Raw genomic sequence first — 18,879 nt, 5'->3', positions numbered from 1 at the left:
CCAGAGGCCAGACTGCAGCCCCCTGCACCATCCCTCCTCCTCTGCACCCCTGTGATGGGTCCAAGCTGGTCCCCCAGCCTTCAGGCTCTCTTTCTCTGACTTCCAGGCTGCCTCCCCCAGAGCCCTGGCCTCCCTCCCTCCCGAGTCCCCCATGGCCTCCACGGCCCTGACATGCTGTGCCCCACCCCCACTGGTGGCAGACACAGAGCCTGGGAGGCGTGCCGCTGGCTTGTTTATTGGGCAGTCTTAGAAACTAGTTAAGGCACATGTGGCCGGGGAACGTGGTAGACCCCCCCCACATCATGGGACCATGGTTACTGTTGGAGGTGGGTGGGGCCTCAGGGTGGGCACTGGTGAGGGGGCTCCAAGCACCCCCTGCTCTCTGAGCAGCTCTCCTTCAGTCCCCGTGGGTGGGGGGGGCCCGAGAACAAGGGGGTGGGTGTGGCAGGGGAAAGAGGAGGTGAGGAGGCGGTGGCCGGAGGCTGGGGCGAGAGCCTCTCTGACCCTGAAGGCACCAGAATGTGGGTCCAGGCGGGGGCAGTCCCGGAGGAGGGGCAGGGCTGGGGCTCAGCCTGGCTGCTGTCACTGAGCCCCTAGGCACTGGCTGGCAGCCTGCTGAGGGCTGCCTCAGTTGAAGTCACGGTTGGGCAGAAGCAGGGGCGCCACCAGCGTCCACAGGTAGAGGAACAGCCCCGCCCAGCTGGCACAGATCTTCACCCACACGGCGGTCCACGTGCTGACCATCTTCCGGGCCTCGCCGGGGCTGCAACACACCGGCCACGCCATGAACCTGGCCCGCAGCTTGTGCCCGGCCCTATGCCCCGGTTAGGACCCATGATGCCAGCCCCTGTCCCCAACACTGCTGACATTTGATGAGCCCAGACACACCACTGATCTGACCCTGACCTCAATTCCAATCTTGACCTCAGTTTCAGACTTTGAAATTGTCCCCTGACTCCTGGTCCCTAACCTTGCAACCCTACTTCTGTGACCTCACACTAGGGCCCTGGAGCTTCTGACAGACCTCCTGACCTCTGACCCTTGAACCTGTAACTGATTCCTGGCCTCTGAACTTATTCCCTGGATTTTTGTTCTTAACTTCGTCATTTCAATCCTGGCTTCATGGCCTCCTGACTCCAACACTAACCAAGTGATCCAGCTCCGGGGCATGAGAATATGGGGTGTGTGCGTGTGTGTATGTGTGTGTGCGCACTCATGTGTGTGAGTGTGGGGTGGGCATATGTGTGTGCACATGTGCATGTGCGTGGATGTGACATATGTGCGAATGTGGCGTGTGTGGTATGTGCATGTGTGTAAACACGGTGTGTGTGTGCACACTACACTACTGCTTCCCGCGGTCCTGAGTGATGTAACAGCTATGATTCCACACGGCACCCAACTCAAACCTCATGACTCCTGTTCTTGATTTTCTGACTTTAATTCTGCCCTCCGCACCCTAATCCTAACCCTGCAATCCTGCATCCCGAAGCTGGCCTGTGACCTGCCCCTGATTCCTACACCGCGGCCCCACTCAGCTCCAGCCCCGCCTCCGGCTGGCGCTCCACCTCTCAGCCATCCTCCGAAGGGGCGGAGCGAGCGCTGGCAGGGAGACTGGGCTGGGAAGCGGCGTCGGGCAGACTCCGTCCCCCAGGCAGGCGTCAGGACCACGCGGGGGAGGGGTGGGGAAGGTGCGCACCTGTACCAGTTGGTGAGCGTCATCATGATGTGCAGGGAGGCCAGCAGCAGGCAGAAGTGGAAGAAGGAGTAGCTGTAGGTGACGCCGTCCTGCTCGTTGTCGAAGGCTCGGTGCTCGCAGGCGGCCTGCTGCTGCTGCTCCCGCTGCGCAGCCTCCAGCATGGCCGGGCACTCCTCCGTCTGCATCAGGGTGTTCACCTGCCTGTGGTCCGAGGAGCGCACGCTGCGGGGGCGAGGAGGTGGGCGGTCAGAGCCACTGCCGCCCAGGTGGGCGGCTGAGAGCAGCGGGGGCCCCCAAGCCGTGGCATTGGTCATAACGCTGGACACAGATGGTCCCAGAGCCTCGGAGGCCAACGTAGCCTTCCCTCCTGTGGGTCCTTGAGCGGGACACTTAACCTCTCTGAGCCTCCTGTGAAATCAAGGGTAACCGTACCTGTCTGTTGAGGCTGCGGGGGTTGGGGGATGTAGATGGAACAATGATAGAAAGTGCTTGGGACGCACCCCGGGGAGCAGCCTACAAGGGTGCAGACTCCGTGTGCAAAGTCCCCCATGCCCAGCACCATGACCTACAGACCCCCACGAAAAAGCCGTGCCAGTCTACGGGGATTGGCAGCAACATCAAGCACTCACCGGGTACCGCCCACTCGCCAAGTGCCTTTCTCAGTGGTTTGGACGTTTTAACCATCGACAAGCCAGCCAGGAGGGTACCCTTTTATCCCTGTTTTTCAGATGTGGAAACTGAGGCACGGGGAAGCTAAGCAAGTCGCCCGAGATCACACAGCTCGTAAGCGGCAATGCCAGGTTCAAAGGCAGGCGTCTGGCCAGAGTCCACACTGGCAGGAACTTGCTAAAATGCCCCTTTTAAAAACATCCACGTGTTGGGTGGTGCATGGTGCCGCCATTAAGACACTGCCTGCAGCCCATATCGGAGTGTCCAGGTTCAACTCCCGGCTCCACTTCCTACCCCAGGAAGACACATCTTGGGAGGCAGCAGGTGATGGCTCAAGTACGTGGGTCCCCGAAACCCACATGGGAGGCCCAGACTGAGTCCCTGGCTCCTGGCTTCGGCCTGGCCCAGTTCTGGCTGCTATGGGCATTTGAGGAGTGAACAGGCAGAAGGAAGAAATCTCTCTCTCTCTCTCTCTGCCTGTCAAATAAAATGAAAATAAATAAATTTCCTTAAAAAGTGTTGCTGTGAGGAGGGTGTAGTGACACAGCAGGTTAAGCCCCTGCTTGGGACGCCCTTATCTCGTGTCAGACCGCCAGTTGGAGTCCTGTCTGCTCTGCTTCCAGACCGGCTTCCTGCTAACGTGCCTGGGTAGGCAGCAAGCTCTCGGGTCCCTGCACCCACGTGGGAGACCCGAATAAAGCTCCAGGCTCCTGGGTTCACCCTGGCCCAGCGCCAGTTGTTGCAGCCACTTGGGGAGTGAAGCAGCAGATGGAAGATTCTCTCTCTCTCTCTCTTCCTCTCTCTCTCTCTCTCTCCTCTGTCTTGAGGCTCAGAAAGGTTAATTCATTTACCCCAAGGCTCACAGCAGTGAGGACCACCGCCTGGCCCCGCGGGCCCCTGTCTAGGCTCTTCCTGACCCCACAGCTGCCTTGTGTGCAGGGCCCAGCCCACCTCTGCTGCTGCCCACCCTTGCTGTGCCCGCTAAGTGACTTGGTTTCCCCACCAGAACAGCGCAGGGACTGCATGTCCCCCCTCCCCAGAGAGCACCCCCCCAGCCCAGCACCTGATGAAGAGGGTACACAGGATGAAGACGACGAGGCCCACAATGCTCGGGGCGTCCCACCACTGGGTCTCGTAGCCCTCGGGGCCTGCCAGCACCGTCTCATTGTCGTAGCTGATCAGCAGGTGCGGGTTGCACTTCTGGTCTGAGGACAGGAGCACAGGGGCTGTCAGCACACACAGCCTGGGCTGGGGAGCCAGGTGGCCCTGAGGCTCAGCAGAGCCAACCCAGCGCCAGCCCATGGCAGGCAAAATGGCAGAGAGAGCTCCGGGAACAGAGGGGCTGCCCCTCCCAGGAGGACCGAGCCCAGCACAGGCTGTAGTAGGGCTAGCCCCGCGGGGGTGGGGGAGGGCAGGTGTCTCAGGCTGGGGCCCACACTCACCAGGGACATTGGATAGGGCTGACCAGGTGACAAACATGGTGTAAAGCGTGACCACCGAGGCCTGCAGCAGTCCCGAGTTGGGCTGGGCATCCTAAAAACCGTTCGTCAGTGAGACACCTGGCAGACCAGGGACGCCCACCAGCACCCAGCCAGGAGACTGGGACGCCCCTCCCCACTCCGTTCAGGGAGAACGCGCCCACCAGGTCACCCAGCACCCTGCTCACCACCCAAACAGAGGGTCCTAATTCCACCTTCTCTCAATGCCCCTCGGAGTGCCGGGCCCCCACCGCCCCTGTGCACAGCCCTTTCCCAGCAGCCTCTAGTCCCAGCCTGGCTCTGCCTTCGCCGCCATGCCCCTCCCTGAGCCTGTGCTCCAGCCCTGGAAGCCTCCTCTCGGCTGGCCGCAGGCCCTTGGCACCTGCAGTGCCTTCCCCTCTTCCCCACACCACACAGCGAGGCCCCGCCCTGCCAGCTACCTGCGCTCCCCCACGCCCCAAGCAGCACTTCCCATCTGGAGCTCTGGCCACACGGGGCTGTGTTTGAGTGGGGTGTCAGGGCCTCGTGTGCTGACGCTTAAACCCCATGAGTCATGTTAAGCGGGTGGACACCAAATCCACGCCGGCGGTCAGAGCAGGGGATGAAGATGAGACAAGGTCCCCAGGGGTGGAGCCCCCAGAACTGAGACCAGGAAATGCTACACACACACACACACACACACACACGACTCCCTGTGCCACTGTGAGTCTCTGCCAGCAAGGCTACGGCAGCTGTGACCCCTTGACCTTGCACCTCCATTGTCACTCCCCCCGTGTGTGGCACATTGGCCACAGAAAACACATCTCTCCCCCCACCCCCACCCCGCCCCAGGCTACGCCTGCACTCGGACATGGGAGTCTGGGCCATGGACCGAGAGCAGAGCTCCCACCTCCGTCGTTCCCAAGCCCTGTGACCTTGGCTAAGTCTCTCTACTCCTCCAAGCCTCCATCTGTCTGTCAAGCGGGAACAATAATGGCCTGAGGACCAAACGACAGGACAGACGCCAGTAACCGCTGGCTGCTGTGATGACCCCCCTCCCCCACGCTAGACAGCCGCACACAGTAGGAGCTCAAGGAGTATCTGAACACCAACTGCTGTGTGACCCAGGACAGAGCCATCTCGCTCTCTGGGCTTCAGCCTTCTTGCTGAGAAATGGAGGCTCTGACCAGAAGGGTGGGTCCCTGTGTTTATGCTAACGACCCCTAAAGATTACCTCAGCTACCTGTGGAATGCCTGGGGCCCCTAACTGAAGTCAGGAACAAAAGATGACTTTGGGGACCCCCGATGACTTTGGGGGACCCCTGTTATTTCAGACGGTCTGGGATTTGGAACTGGGATTGAATCCCCCAACACCACGTGAGCACGTAGGAATCACTGTTCAGTAACTGCCTGACGTCAGCATGAAGACGATAACAGGAACAGCTGATGTGGGGGATAGCCAGACGCCGGCACGGCTCTAAGAGCTCAGGAAAAGGATGTCACTTCTGAGGATAACGCCAAATGCTAGCAACTATCATCTCCAGTTTTCCCTTGAGGAGAGAGCACAGAGAGGGTACGGCACTTTTCCAAGGACACCCAGCATGTAGGTGTGAATGCGGGGCTCTTGCCTGGGGACGCCAGCCTGGGAGCCCTACGTGTGGCCCAAGGCTTTGTGAGTTTGTGACAGCCCTCCGGCCCAGAGTCCCCCCACCAAGGGGCTCACCTGGACCTTGGGCAGGACGGCGACAATGGACACGGAGACACAGAGGACGAGGTTGAGGCCTACGAAGGCCTTGCCCTCGTAGCAGCCGTCAGGGTGGGTGTAGTAGATGAACAGCAGCGTCACGGCAGCAATGGACAGCGTGTAGAAGAGGAAGGTGAAGAAGAAGAGGCCTGGGCGGGAGAGGCCGTGGAGGCCGGGTCAGGGGCACAGGGCCGCCCCCCCCTAGTCGGAGGTGTCGGCGCCCTCGGCCCGCACCTGCTCCTGACAACAAGGGCAACAGGTGCGAGCACCCGGCGGAGTCTGGACGTGGCGGCCAACTGCGGGCCTGCCCGCCCTGCGCCAGGGAGCCCACGTGTCCCAAGAGGGGTGGAGGCCACGCCACCCACAGGGAACCCATGAATCCAGAGAGGGGTGGAGGCCAGAGCCACCCCTAGGGGGCCCACAAGTCCTGAGAGGGGTGGTGGTCGCACCACCCCCAGGGGGCCTCCAGGAAGCCTCATTCCCTGCAGCAGAAGGTCGAGGCCTGGCCAAGCGCTCACTCCGTCCCCAGGGTTTGTGGGGCCCGGGCCTCAGCCAAGGTCGCTCCATCCCACAGGGACCACTGAACCCTCTCCGGCTCAGCTGTCCTTGCATCCCCGAAGCTGGCCCAGGATCCGCGGCCCCCTTCCCGCCCTCCCACCCCATCTGCCCTGGGTCATTCTGCTTCCGGCGGCAGCTGCTCTAGTGGGCCGGGCTTTCTGGCACTGCAGGGACCCCTCGATCCCGCCCCCCACCCAGAGGAGGCCCGTGGGCGGCACTGACCTGCGTACCAGGCGCGGGAGTCGAACTCCTCGGCCTTGCCCAGCCACCGCTGGTTCCAGGAGTGCGCGAAGTCGATGAACAGGATCAGCTGGATGAGGATGAAGAGGAAGGAGCCCACGACGCCGAAGTAGAACCAGACTGGGGGGGGGGGGGGAGGGCAGTGAGGCAAGGAGGACCCCGCGTGGGTGGGAGCAGCAGCCCCTGGGGGTCCTTGGGTGGGACCCTGCCCTGGGCTCCCGCTCACAGCCACCCCAGCACTGGGGGCACAGAGCAGTCTCTGGCCTTAGGGAGGCTGCAGGCAGGCACAGGAGGGCACACAGCACGGCAGGGGCTGGCTCAGGACCACCCAAGCTGCCCTAGGCCATGACCCGGGCACCAGAGTGCTCTCTCATGCAGGGGGACCAGGATGTAGCCAGCAACCTGGGGTCTGTGTGCCAGAGCAAAGAGCAGCCCCCATGGGGCCCTCCCACCTGAGGCCCCGCCCCCTCCCGCAGCGGCCACCCCCCCCCCCAGCCTACTGTTGGAGAAGGAGCCGTCAGGGATGTAGAAGGCACCCACGGTGATGCCCACGAGGATCAGGAGTTTAAAGAACCAAAACCTATGATGAGAGATGGGGAGAGAGAGGCTGAGTGGGGGGAGGGACACGGAAAGCCAGACCAAGCCTGGCCCAGAGCCCCTCCCCCAAGCCGACACCGGGAGAGGTGAAGGCGGGGCTTCCCGATGGTGTGGGAGACACTGGGAGTCTGTCCTGGCCCAGGAAACACCCGGAGGGGCAGGGGGAAGCACCGAGCCAGGGAGAGAGGGGGCGCCAGGGTTCTAGCCAGCTAAGGTGTCACTGACGTGCTGTGTGGCCTTAGGTGTGTGCGTGCGCTTTCTGAACCTTATTTTCCCATCTGAGAAATGGGTTGAACTAGATGTGCTGTGCCCTCAAAGCCCCAGCGGCTCCTGGGTCTGTGGGCAGGGTCTGGGAACAGAAGCCTCACCCGTTCTGGACGGCAGCTCGGGGGTCCCTGCTGCTGCGCACGCACATCATGAGAAGTGTGAAAAGGAAGAAGAAGGCGGCCGTGGCGAAGCACATGCGGTAGACGGCGCGGTGGCCGAGCAGGGAGCCACAGTCGATGTGGCCCTGCAGGACCACGGGGGTCTCGGTACCGTCCTCGCACACCCAGGGCAGCTGTGGAGACAGGGCAGCTGGATGGCCCCACCCGGCCTGATCCCCAGGGGCTCCAGGCATGCGCAGGGCCAGGCCTCCTGCCTCCAGCTCCACGCCCACCCAGCTCTGGGCTCCTGTGTGGCTCCCCGCGGCCCCACCATCACCTGAGCCCCAGGGCCTCAGTCGGAGCCAGGATTCCCAAAGGTTCTGCCTCCACCCCACAGACTCCAGAGCTATGGAGATGCAAGGGAGGGAGAGAGGCTCGCAGGCCCCTCCCTCGGAGCTGAGCCCCCCTGCGGGGGTGAGAATCCGCCTCTCTGCTAACTCCCCAGGGGCCCATGCTCTCTGCTAACTCCCCAGGGGCCCATGCTTGCTCGCTTGCACTACAGCGAGAGAGGCACCGCCAGCTGCCCCACTGGGCCGTGAGAAGGACCAGGAGCTCCAAACTGTGCGTAATCAAAGCAGGGAAGAGCATCTCCTGGGCTGGCGTCTAGGGGCAACGGGGCTGGGTGGGCACTGTGGCACAGCCGCTCAGGACACCTGCATCCCATCTGGGTGCCGTTTTGTGTCCCATCCAGCTCTCTGCTAATGCACCTGGGAAGGCAGCAGAGGATGGCCCAAGTGGAGACCCGGGTGGTGTCCCTGGCTCCTGGCTTTGGGGAGTGAACGAGCAGATGGGAGATCTCCCCCCACCGCCACCGTCACTCTACCTTTTAAGTAAAACTAAAGAAATATTTTTTAAAAATCCAAGGGGATCATGGCTTAAGAGAAACAAAACTTCCCACACGGTGGGGCAGGCATGTAGTGCAGCACTGAGCGCCTGGGTTCATGAATTCTGGCTCCCCTTCCTATTCCAGCTTCCTGCGCAGGTGCGCCCTGGGAGGCAGCAGGTGATGGCTCAAGTGGCTGAGTCCCTGCCTGGACTGAGTTCCCAGCTCCTGGGTTCACCCTGACCCATCTTGGCCACTGCAGACATTTGGAGAGTGAACCAGCAGGGAAGCGCGCTCTCTCTCTGTCGCTTTGCCCAGCCCCCACCCAGTTCCACCCTGAGATCTTTGGGGCACCCAACACCCTGGCACCTCTTCTTGATTAACTGCAACCCCAGTTCTGGAGCAGCTGCCACCTCCCTCTGGAGTCCCTCCCACTGGAGGCCGGGCAGCCCATCCCGCCCCGCCCCCGGCCACTCGCCTTGTAGAGCTCTCCACACTGCCACGCCACGCCACGCCCCGGCCACGCCCCTCACCTTGTGGAGCTCTCTCATCCCGCCCCGCCCCGCCCCTGGCCCCGCCCCCTCACCTTGTGGCGCTCTCTCCTCCCGCCCCGCCCCGGCCCCGGCCACGCCCCTCACCTTGCGGAGCTGACTCTCCACGCCGTCCCGCCCCGCCCCTGGCCCCGCCCCGGCCCCGCCCCTCACCTTGTGGCGCTCTCTCCTCCCGCCCCGCCCCGGCCCCGGTCACGCCCCTCACCTTGTGGCGCTGACTCTCCACGCCGCCCCGCCCCGCCCCTGGCCCCGCCCCGGCCCCGCCCCCTCACCTTGTGGCGCTCTCTCCTCCCGCCCCGCCCCCGGCCACTCACCTTGTAGAGCTCGCCACACCGCCCCGCCCCGCCCCGGCCACGCCCCTCACCTTGTGGAGCTCTCTCCTCCCGCCCCGCCCCTGGCCCCGCCCCGGCCCCGCCCCCTCACCTTGTGGCACTGACTCTCCACGCCGTCCCGCCCCGCCCCTGGCCTCGCCCCGGTCCCACCCCCTCACCTTGTGGAGCTGACTCCACCCCAGCCCGGCCCCGCCCCCGGCCTCTCACCTTGTAGAGCTCGCCACACCGCCCCGCCTCGCCCCGCCCCGCCCCCTCACCTTGTGGCGCTCTCTCCTCCCGCCCCGCCCCGGCCCCGGCCACGCCCCTCACCTTGTGGCGCTGGCTCTCCATCCCGGCCCCGCCCCTGGCCTCGCCCCGCCCCGCCCCCTCACCTTGTGGCGCTCTCTCCTCCCGCCCCGCCCCGGCCCTGCCCCTCACCTTGTGGAGCTGACTCTCCACGCCGTCCCGCCCCGCCCCTGGCCCCGCCCCGGCCCCGCCCCTCACCTTGTGGCGCTCTCTCCTCCCGCCCCGCCCCGGCCCCGGCCACGCCCCTCACCTTGTGGAGCTGACTCTCCACGCCGGGACTCAGCATGATGATGCACACCAGCACCCCCAGGAAGAGGAAGCCGGTGAAGAGCAGGCGGCTCACGGTGGAGTTGCGGCTGGAGGGGCAGCAGCTGCACAGGATGCAGGGGGCAGAGCCGCAGAGGCAGGACGCCTGTGAACGGGGAGGGTCTGTCACTGCGCCGCTCCCCGCCCCGGCACCACCGCCCGCCGGCTCCCCGGCTGCCCTGAGCCAGGCGGGACACTCTTCCCTGGGTGACCCCGCAGCCCGAGCAGGGGGCCGAGGGGGCCGAGCCGCGGAGACTGCCGCAGAGGACGGCGCGGGCCTAAGCAACAGAAACAGGGTTCAAAGCCGGGTCCCTCCCCAGGAGATGCGGCTTTGGAGAGAGGGCGCTGGAGTCACATGGTTTCTTATTTAAGAGAAGAGAAAGTGGCATATATATATATATATATATATATATATATATATATATATATAAAATCAGGCGGCTGGCACTGTGGAGCGGCAGGTGCAACCTCTGCTTGTGATGCCGGCATCCCACATCGGAGCCGCGGTTCGACTCCCGGCTGCTCCGTTTGCTAATGCGCCTGGGGAGGTAGCGGAGGATGGCCCAAGTGCCTGGGCCCCTGCAGCCACGTGGGAGGCCTGGATGGAGCTCTGAGCTCCTGGTTTCAGCCTGGTCCAGCCCCGACTGTTATGGGTATTTGGGGAAGGAAACCAGCAGATGGAAGATATCTCTCTCTCTCTCTCTCACTCTCGCTCTGCCTATCACATAAATAAGTAAACACATAAATCTTTTTAGGAGCTCAGGACAATGCTGCCACCGATCCCCTAGGTGGCCTTGAACAACTCACTCGGCCTCTCTGAACCTCAGCTTCCTGCTCTGTAAGACGGGGACCACAGGCGGCGGTGGTGGACCTGAAGCAGGAGCTCTCGCTGGCCCCGTGTCCCCGGCCCACGGGACCAGGAGCACCTGCAGAAGTTTAGAGTTCAGTGGTTTCCTCTACTCCCCCGGCACACCAGGTCTTCCCTGCTGTGCTCACTGGGAAGCTGTTCCCAGACACCGAACAGTGCCTGGCACCCAGGAGCTCAGGGACTCTCTGTTAAGTGAGTGCCAAGCGTGTGGCGCAGTGTGACACATGTTAAGACCTCAAAAGGCAGCCGGCGCCTAACAAAAGCAGATTGGATGGGTGGAGCGCACCGTGAGCGGACTTTCCTGCTCTAGGACTATACCACCTTTGGACAGCAGGTGGCGGTCTAGCCCACGCGGCTGTCGGGCGTCCCGCCTTGGCCGGCTGAGATCTTCGAGCGCTGGCAACCCCATACGGTCCGCAGCTGGGGCCCAGAGGAAGCTCAGGGCTCGGGGACCCCGGCCCACGGGTCCCCCTTCCAGACCCATCCGGCCCTCGGCGGCTCTCTTCCCAAACAGCCTCAGCCCCCATGGCGGGAAAGACGGCACAGAAAAGTCCCGCAGGCGACACCAGACGCCAGACGGACGCTGTGCCGCCCACTTTCCACGGGGGCGAGGGGGGCGGGGGCAGGGCGGCCTTCCTGATGAAGTGCCCCGAAGCTGAGAGGGCAGGCGCGGTGCGCGCAGAGGCGGCCCTGGGACACCGGAGCTGGGCGCTGGAGCAAAGGGGAGCCGGCCCGTGGCGGCAGCCTGGTGAGCTGGCACGGCCACACCCCGCAGGGCTGGGCAGCGGCGCAGGCCCTAGGTGTTCCTCCCTATGAGTAATGGCAGCCGCTGGAGGCACAAAGCTGAACGACGGGCGCTGGGGAGAGCTGGCTGCTCCCCTCCCCCATTTCCTGCACGGCCGAAGCCCACAGCACAGTCTCCACGGGGCTCCGCCTTCCCAGCTCCTCTTACGCCTCCCCAGACTGGAAATACTGTCTTCTCCATGGTCCTCTCACCCGCAAGGTCTAGGACAACACGGATGCTAAAGGAATGCTCAGAGAGGAATGAAATTCTCATGGTCCAAATCAGAACAGTCCGCCTCCAGCAATGTTCCCTCTCTCTCTCTCTCTCTCACTCTTTCAAATAAATACATAAATTAAAAAAAGAGAGAGAGAGAGAGTTTGCTTGTGGCTGGAAGTTCAGGTACTGGCTGCTCAGCTTCCAGTCCAGCTCCCTGCTAATGCACCTGGGAGGGCAGCAGAGGATGGCCTAAAGTACTCGGTTCCTGCACCCATGGGCAAACCCAGATGGAATTCCTGGCTCCCGGCTCTCCTGGCCCAGCCGTGGCTGCTATGGCCATTTAGGAGGTAAACCAACGGATGAATGATCTCTCTCTCTCTCTCTGCACCACCCCCATGCCTTACAAAAGAAATAAATAAAACGTTTTAAAAATGAAGCTGACCGGATGTCACACAGCCGGTTGTGAGATCCCAGCCACCATTTGTGAAAGCCTACTTAGTTCCGGGCACGGTGGCAGGCGCTGATTCACCTCTCAACTACAAATGGGGAGACTGAGTCAGGGGCCACCCCAAGGTCACAGAGCAGGTGAGCCAGCTTGGCGCTGTGTGCACCGAGGCTGGGCTCTGCCGCAGAGCCACACTGCCCCCAGCCCACGGCCTCACTCACACAGTCTCCTTTAGCTGAAAAACACAAGGGAGCCCGAGAGGCGCTGACCCCAGCAAGCAGGTGCCCAGCTGCCCTGGGGCCCTGAGCCTGCCATGCTCCCATCTCCACTGCAGACACAGGAGAAGCTGCCCCACTTCCAGGGGGCTGGGCCTCCGCTCCACTCTGGTTCTTAGGGATCAACCGCAGAGAGACCAGCACAGAAGCAGGCACCAGCCCCAGAGCACCCTGGGAAGGCTCATGCCTTGGGATCCTTTCATCATCTCTGGAGTGGCTTCTCCGAGTCCTTCCTACAGAAATCCCAGCCCCGGGGGCAGGGGCGGGCACAGGTGCACGCCCCCCCCCCACATGCATACGCGTGCGCACACACACACACAGGCCCCCTGGGACCCCGTTCGTCACAGGAAAATGACAGGGGACATTGAGAGTAGCCCAGTGCCCATCAGCACGGCACAGTGCTCCTGGTGGGGACATCTCTGCCGAATGGGACAAGGAGTAGCAAACACTTAACTTGAGAATGTTGAATGGTAAATAAGCTGTAACTGCTGATTTTTACACTTTTTTTTCGATTTTAAATAAAGAAAAAAATACTAAAATAGGCACAAAGCCTTAGGTTTCGTGAGCTTGAGAGAGTCTCAAGGAACTGTGAGTGATCCAAGTGTCCAAACCCTGGGGCAGGTGGGGGCCGCTTACTCCATGAGGTGGCGCGGGGGCACAGCAGGGGAAAGTGGCCAGGCTGCAGAACGACCTGGTCTGAGGCTGGTGACGCAGTGTGACAGGCCAGGGCAGACCCTCCCACTGTCCCTGCCCTAAGATCTCACCCCATTTCTCTCGGGATTGGCAGCCAGGGAAAGGCATCAGAACCTGCCTGTGGTGGAATGGTAGGCACGGATGCGTGGAGGGGAGAACTCAGAATCTAAGAAGCCCTGCCTCTGGAGTCTTAAAGCTGCGAGGTTCCTTGGTGACCAACCAACCCAGTGGTTTTCCAGCGAGGAGTCAGCCAGACAGGAGCTGGCCGACCCCTGTGGCTCGCACTCAGCCAGCCACACGCATCTCACTTCCTCCCAGGGCAGGCTGGCCGGCTCCAGGGCCCTGAGTACTTTGGCGGGGTGTGAACAGGTGTCACTGTGGGCACCACTCTCCCCCGGCGGTCCCCAGGGCCAAGAATGTGGGGCACTGGGTGGCACAGCTAAGGGAGCTGTTCTGTCTACAACAAACCGGCACTTCACTTCCCGAAATGTGACCCAAAGAACAGGAAACGGGGACTCCAAGGGACATTTACACAGCCACGTTCACAGCAGCATTTTCCGCAGCGACCAAATGCCCACTGCAGGCTGAACAGATTAACCAAATGCGGTCCACACGAGCCGCCGAATATTACCGAGCCTGCAAAAGAGAGGGCGTTCCAGCACATGCGCAGCGCGGACGAACCCCAAGGACACGAGGCGGAGTGCAACGCGCCGGACAGAGGACCAGCGCCGTGCGACTCCGCTCGCAGGAGACACCTCACTGGCCAAGTTCACAGAGAGAAACTCGCATGAGGGCTGCGTGGGGCTGGGCACGTACTGCCTCAGGGGAGCGTCAGTCTGGGGAGATGGGAGAGCGCAGGAGACGGACGGGGTCGTGGCCGGGGCCCGGGGGGTGGGGGGACACCTGCACAGCCGTGCGAGTCCCCCTGATGCCAGGGGGACATTTAGGCCCGTATCTTCCATCACAGTTTTTAAACGGAGAGCAGAGTTTTCAAAGAGCAGGAAGTCAGCGAGATGAGGACAGGGAGCCAAGTGAGAAGGAACGTGACTTCCTGGGCGGCTGAGCGAGGGAGGCCACCGGAGCGGCAATGGAAGTGACGGCCAAGGTCCCCGCAGCCCAGGCCAGGAAGTCTGGACTTTATCCCGGAGGCAGCCGGGAGTCATTGCGAAACAGGAGGAATGGCACCGACGGGCAGCGAGAAAGATGGCTTTGGCTGCCGGAGGGGAGGGGAGACAGCCGGGGGGTGGCGGTCGGCACCGCGGGGGCTGGGCGGAGTCGGGGCTCTTTGCCCATCTGGGTGAGAACTGGTGTTCTGGGAAGAAAGTGGGTTCCGCAGCCATCCCCGTGCGCCCTGGGCGGCAGGACGGACTCCTGCGGACGATGCCATGCGTCTGGGACAGGTAGGGGGGAGCGGAATGTGTCACAAGGTCATTTTTAAAATGCATGTCTCCTAAAATAAACTATAAGCTCCTTGAAGACAAAAACGGGTTAAAAGTGTCAATTTTATATTATCTACGCTTCGTCACACAACCTAAAGGTGAAAACCAAAACACGCCTGCACGAACAACTCCATCATCGGCTGAGCCACACCTGCAAGAATCTGACCCCGAGGAGAGACCCCTCAGGGCCCACCGACGACCCGTGTGGTGCCAAGAACACAGGTCCTCGTGCTGGCTCTGCCCATTGGCACCTAGACCTCAGTTACGTCTCTCCCCGCCCCCGGTGGGATTCAGTTTCCTCATCTATAAAATGGGCCCTGGGACAGGACAGCACCGAGGCTCGGAGCCCTGGGTGTCGCCGACTGCACCACTTCCTCGCCTGTGGTCCTGAGCAATGTTCCACCTGGGGCGCTGATGGAGCAGCCACCGCACGCCCGCTCCATGCTCCACACACTGCTGTGCTGCTCTCGGCCCTAGTTCATCCTCACAACAGGCTAGGGGCAGGGGCCCTTGTCCCCTCCACGTCATGGGCAAGGAGGGGGGCAAAGCGACTGTGCAGGGCCACACAGAGCAGAGGAGGCCAAGCCAGGCCTGCCTGCAGACCCCCAGCCCCTCGTCCTCCTCTGGCCCCGAACAAATGCTGAGAGTCCCAGTGGGCAGGTGTAAACATGTCACTGCTGGCAGCCTACAAACATCTTCCCAGCAGCCCATGCACCCAGAAACAGTCCTCCCCCAGGTGCCTGAGAGCCCCTCTAAGAGCTTCACTCCTGCAGGGCAAATCTTCACTCAAACTGGATGTTATTGGTGCCCAGGGCGTTGGTCCACACTTCACACTGTGTGGCCACTGGGCAATCGCCTGCCCTCTCTGATCCAGTTTCTTCATCCATGAAATGGCACATCTCCGAGAGAAGCAGTGGATGGAGCGAGGTCCACACTGCTTACTGCAGTGCGCAGCCTGCAGCACGGCTCTGTGCCCCAGGGCTAGGCCTGCGGTAGGGACACAGTCTGGGGCAGCTGTTGCTATGGGCATCCGTGACGTGGGGTGGCAACCTCACACGGCTGCAGGGCGATGAGAGCACAGGGGAGGGGTTCGGCACAGCGCCCTGCACGGTGATGTCCACATTCAGGACCCCCAGGGGAAGGCACCGCGTGGACAGTGGCCTGTCGATCTCAGACCCTCACTAAGTGACCTCTCAGCTCCCCCTGGGGCACCCCTGCCCCCTCAGGCAGCCAGGCTGTGGGGAGGGAGGGGAGGTGCGGGCAGATGCCTGAACCAGGATCTAATTCCGACTGTGTAGTCCCCGTCCTTGGCTGTGCAGCCTTAGACAAGCTGGCTAACCTCTCTGGGCTAGTGTCCTCCTCTGTAACCTGAGTGCCTGATCGAGGCGCCTGGGCTCAGGCTGGTAGGGCTCATGACTCAGCCCTACATGCGGCTTTGTGTTCTTTCCCAGGGGAGTTCTCCACCTTCCTTCCCTGGGTAACGGCAGCGCCCAGTGCACACCCACGGCACCCAGCAGCTGTGCTGGGCACCACCGCATGGAGAGGGAGCCTCTGTCACTGTTCCCATCTTACAGACGGGACACAAGGGCACAGAGCTTGGCAGGTCTGCTCTCAGCACCCCTACTCCCAGGCCAGCCCAGCAGGGCCTGGGCCTCAACCAGGCACAAGCCGGTGATGACCTGGTCCACCGTGGGCAGCTGTCCCTTCCTCACCAGGAAGCAAACCCTTCCTGGGCGGAGACCAGCCCAGACCTCCAATTCACTGGACTGGGAGGATCCAGGCACTGGCCCGGTCCCTCCTTCTGCAAATGGGTACACACACACACACTCAAACACACACACTAACACATATACTCACATACAAACACACACATACTCACATACAAACACACATACTTACATACAAACATGCACACACACTAACACACATATACTCACATACACAAAACATACACACATCTCACATACAAACACACACTAACACACATATACTCACATACACAAAACATACACACATCTCACATACAAACACACACTAACACACATATACTCACATACAAACACACATACTCACATACAAACACACTAACCCACGCATACACTGACATCCAAACATGCAAACACACACATACTCACATACACACAAACATACATATACTCACATACACACACTCACATACACTAACACACACTCATACACACACATATACACACTGACATCCAAACATGCACAAACACACACACATACTCACATATACACAAACACACATATACTCACACACACACTCACAAACACACTAACACACTCACATACACACACTGACATCCAAATATGTAAACACACACTCACACACTCATACTCACATACAAACATACATGCTAACACACATATACTCACATACAAAAACACATTCACATACACACAGATACACACACTAACACACACTCACATACACACACTGACATCCAAACATGCACACACACATACACACACTAACACACATATACTCACATATACACTAACACACACTGACACACACATACACACATTGACATCCAAGCATGCACAAACACACACATACATACACACTAACATACATATACTCACATACAAACACATATATACACACACTAACATACACTCACACACTGACATCCAAACATGCAAACATACATGCACACACACAAACACACTAACACATATATACTCACATACAAACACAAACACACACACTCAAACGTGCACTCATAAACACGCACACACGTACACACACTGACATCCACACATGCACACACACACTCTCCCATACACACCAACACTGCACTGATGGGAGTTGGAGGCCCACAGGGACAAGAACAGGTCCTGGACCCACACCACATCCTCTCTGTCCATCTCATTCTCAGAGCCGCTGGAAAGTAACTCCCAGACCCCCAGCTCTGGCCCAAGCCCCCTCCTTAGCCCACAAGTCGGGGACAAAGGAAAGCAAGGCCCGAGCTCTCCTCCACAGCCCGGCGCCCCTCGCGGCTCCCCAGCCTCTTTGTGTGGGGCCGAGGGGGAGGGGCTGCCTGAATGAACCTCAGATTTAATGAGGGGAAGAAGGAGAGGAAAGGGGCGGCCGGGAGAAAGGAAGAGAGGGGCCTCCGGCAGGGGTCTGGCTGGCTGCCGCCCCAAAACGGTGCTGGCCGCCCCTCCCCCAGACCCCACCCCAGGCCACCAGGCACTTCCCGCGCACACCCAAACCTCCCTGGATTCCCGGGTCTCCGAACTCTAAGTACTCTAAGTTCGGCCCAGGTCGGGTCGCTCCACCTTGTCACTCGAGGGCGGCAGGAGAGGGCCGGCCAGGGGGGCTTCCTCCCCACCCCAGCCCACCCAGCCAGCCCCGGGGCCCGCAGGGGCTGGGTCCAGGGCTTGCGGGGCGAATGTCCAGGAGTTAGCGATCCCGCCTGAAGGAGGCAGATACGCGGACGCGGGTGGACAGATCCCGAACCCGTGCAGCCAGGAGCGAGGCATGCGGAGGCGAGAGATGGACAAAGACTACGGCACGGACAAACGAACTGAGCCAGAGGACAGGGACAGACAGACCGCCGGCCAGAGGGGCAGAGGGGCGCGCGGCGGAAAGGACACAAAGAGCGTGGGGGTCGGGGAGAGGCGCACCCCGAGGACCACTCCCACCAAGTTGGGCTCTCAGGGAGGGGGCCCGCGGCGCTCCCCCTACCCCGTCGCGAGCCGGGACTCGGCAGGGCACCCACTCCCCACCCCCGCGGCGGCGACCTGAGCGCGACACCGGCGGCTGCGGGGAGCCCAGAGCCGGAGGGGCCCGAGGGCGAGAGAGCCGGGCGCCGGGCGCCGGCCGGGAAACACAAGTTTGGAGGAAGCGGCTCGAAAAAGAGCGCAGGCAGCAGCAGGCAGCAGCAGGCGCGGGGCGCTGGCCCGGGACTCACGCAGCTGAGCAGGGAGCAGGCTCCCAGGCAGGCCCCCATGGCGGCGGCCGGGGCGCGGGGCGCGGGGCGCGGGCCTCGGGCCTCGGGATCTAGTCGGGCTCTGGGTGCCGGGGCTTAGCCCCTCCCCGGCCCCGCCCCGCCCCGCCCCGGCCTCGGCCCCGCCCCACCTGCCGAAGCCGCTCGATACTTTCCGGCAGCGCGCTCGGGGCCTGCCAGGACTCACCTGGGGCAGGTGCGCTGGGCAAGACCGTACTGGCAGGAGCTTCCGGGGTTCCCGCCGCTACTAGCCGCGCAACATGACCCAACTGTGGCCCCGGCTCAGCTTTGGACACAGTGGGACCTGGATGTGAGTCCGGGTTTGGCTACCGTGCGACCTCAAGATTCTGCCATACCTGGAGGCAGAATGCAAGAGGTGGTCCCTGCTGACCCTCCGCCGGGGCGCGGAGCCTCTGCTCAGCACACGGGTGTTGAATGATGACGACTGGGTAAAGAACCCGCGGAAAGTCGCTTCCTCTCTTGAGGCTCAGTCCCCAGC

The 18,879-nt window shown here is 61.7% G+C and overlaps 1 protein-coding gene across 1 annotated transcript; it reads right to left on the bottom strand.

The window, feature by feature from the left end:
• Positions 1–217: 217 nt before the first annotated feature.
• On the bottom strand, positions 218–18,440 carry SERINC2 (serine incorporator 2). The gene is made up of 10 exons (XM_062193214.1): positions 18,345–18,440; positions 9,628–9,789; positions 7,330–7,520; positions 6,865–6,944; positions 6,347–6,484; positions 5,546–5,715; positions 3,808–3,898; positions 3,429–3,570; positions 1,697–1,918; positions 218–763 (listed from the first exon to the last, which is right to left on the bottom strand). The coding sequence occupies exons 1-10, from the start codon at positions 18,381–18,383 to the stop codon at positions 628–630; spliced, it is 1,371 nt and encodes a 456-aa protein (XP_062049198.1). The 5' UTR covers positions 18,384–18,440; the 3' UTR covers positions 218–627.
• Between the last annotated feature and the right edge of the window lie 439 nt (positions 18,441–18,879).

This window comes from Lepus europaeus, chromosome 5 (genome assembly GCF_033115175.1).
Source record: "Lepus europaeus isolate LE1 chromosome 5, mLepTim1.pri, whole genome shotgun sequence".
NCBI classification, from domain to species: Eukaryota; Metazoa; Chordata; class Mammalia; order Lagomorpha; family Leporidae; genus Lepus; species Lepus europaeus.
This window is presented reverse-complemented; position numbering and strand designations above follow the sequence as displayed.

Excerpts from the sequence above, each read along its gene's own strand:
- SERINC2 (XM_062193214.1), bottom strand. The coding sequence starts at position 18,383 with ATGGGGGCCTGCCTGGGAGCCTGCTCCCTGCTCAGCTGC. Across the intron at positions 9,790-18,344 it reads CCTGCTCCCTGCTCAGCTGC|GCGTCCTGCCTCTGCGGCTC; the intron begins GTGAGTCCCGGG and ends CCCCGTTCACAG. Across the intron at positions 764-1,696 it reads ACGCTCACCAACTGGTACAG|CCCCGGCGAGGCCCGGAAGA; the intron begins GTGCGCACCTTC and ends GGTGTGTTGCAG.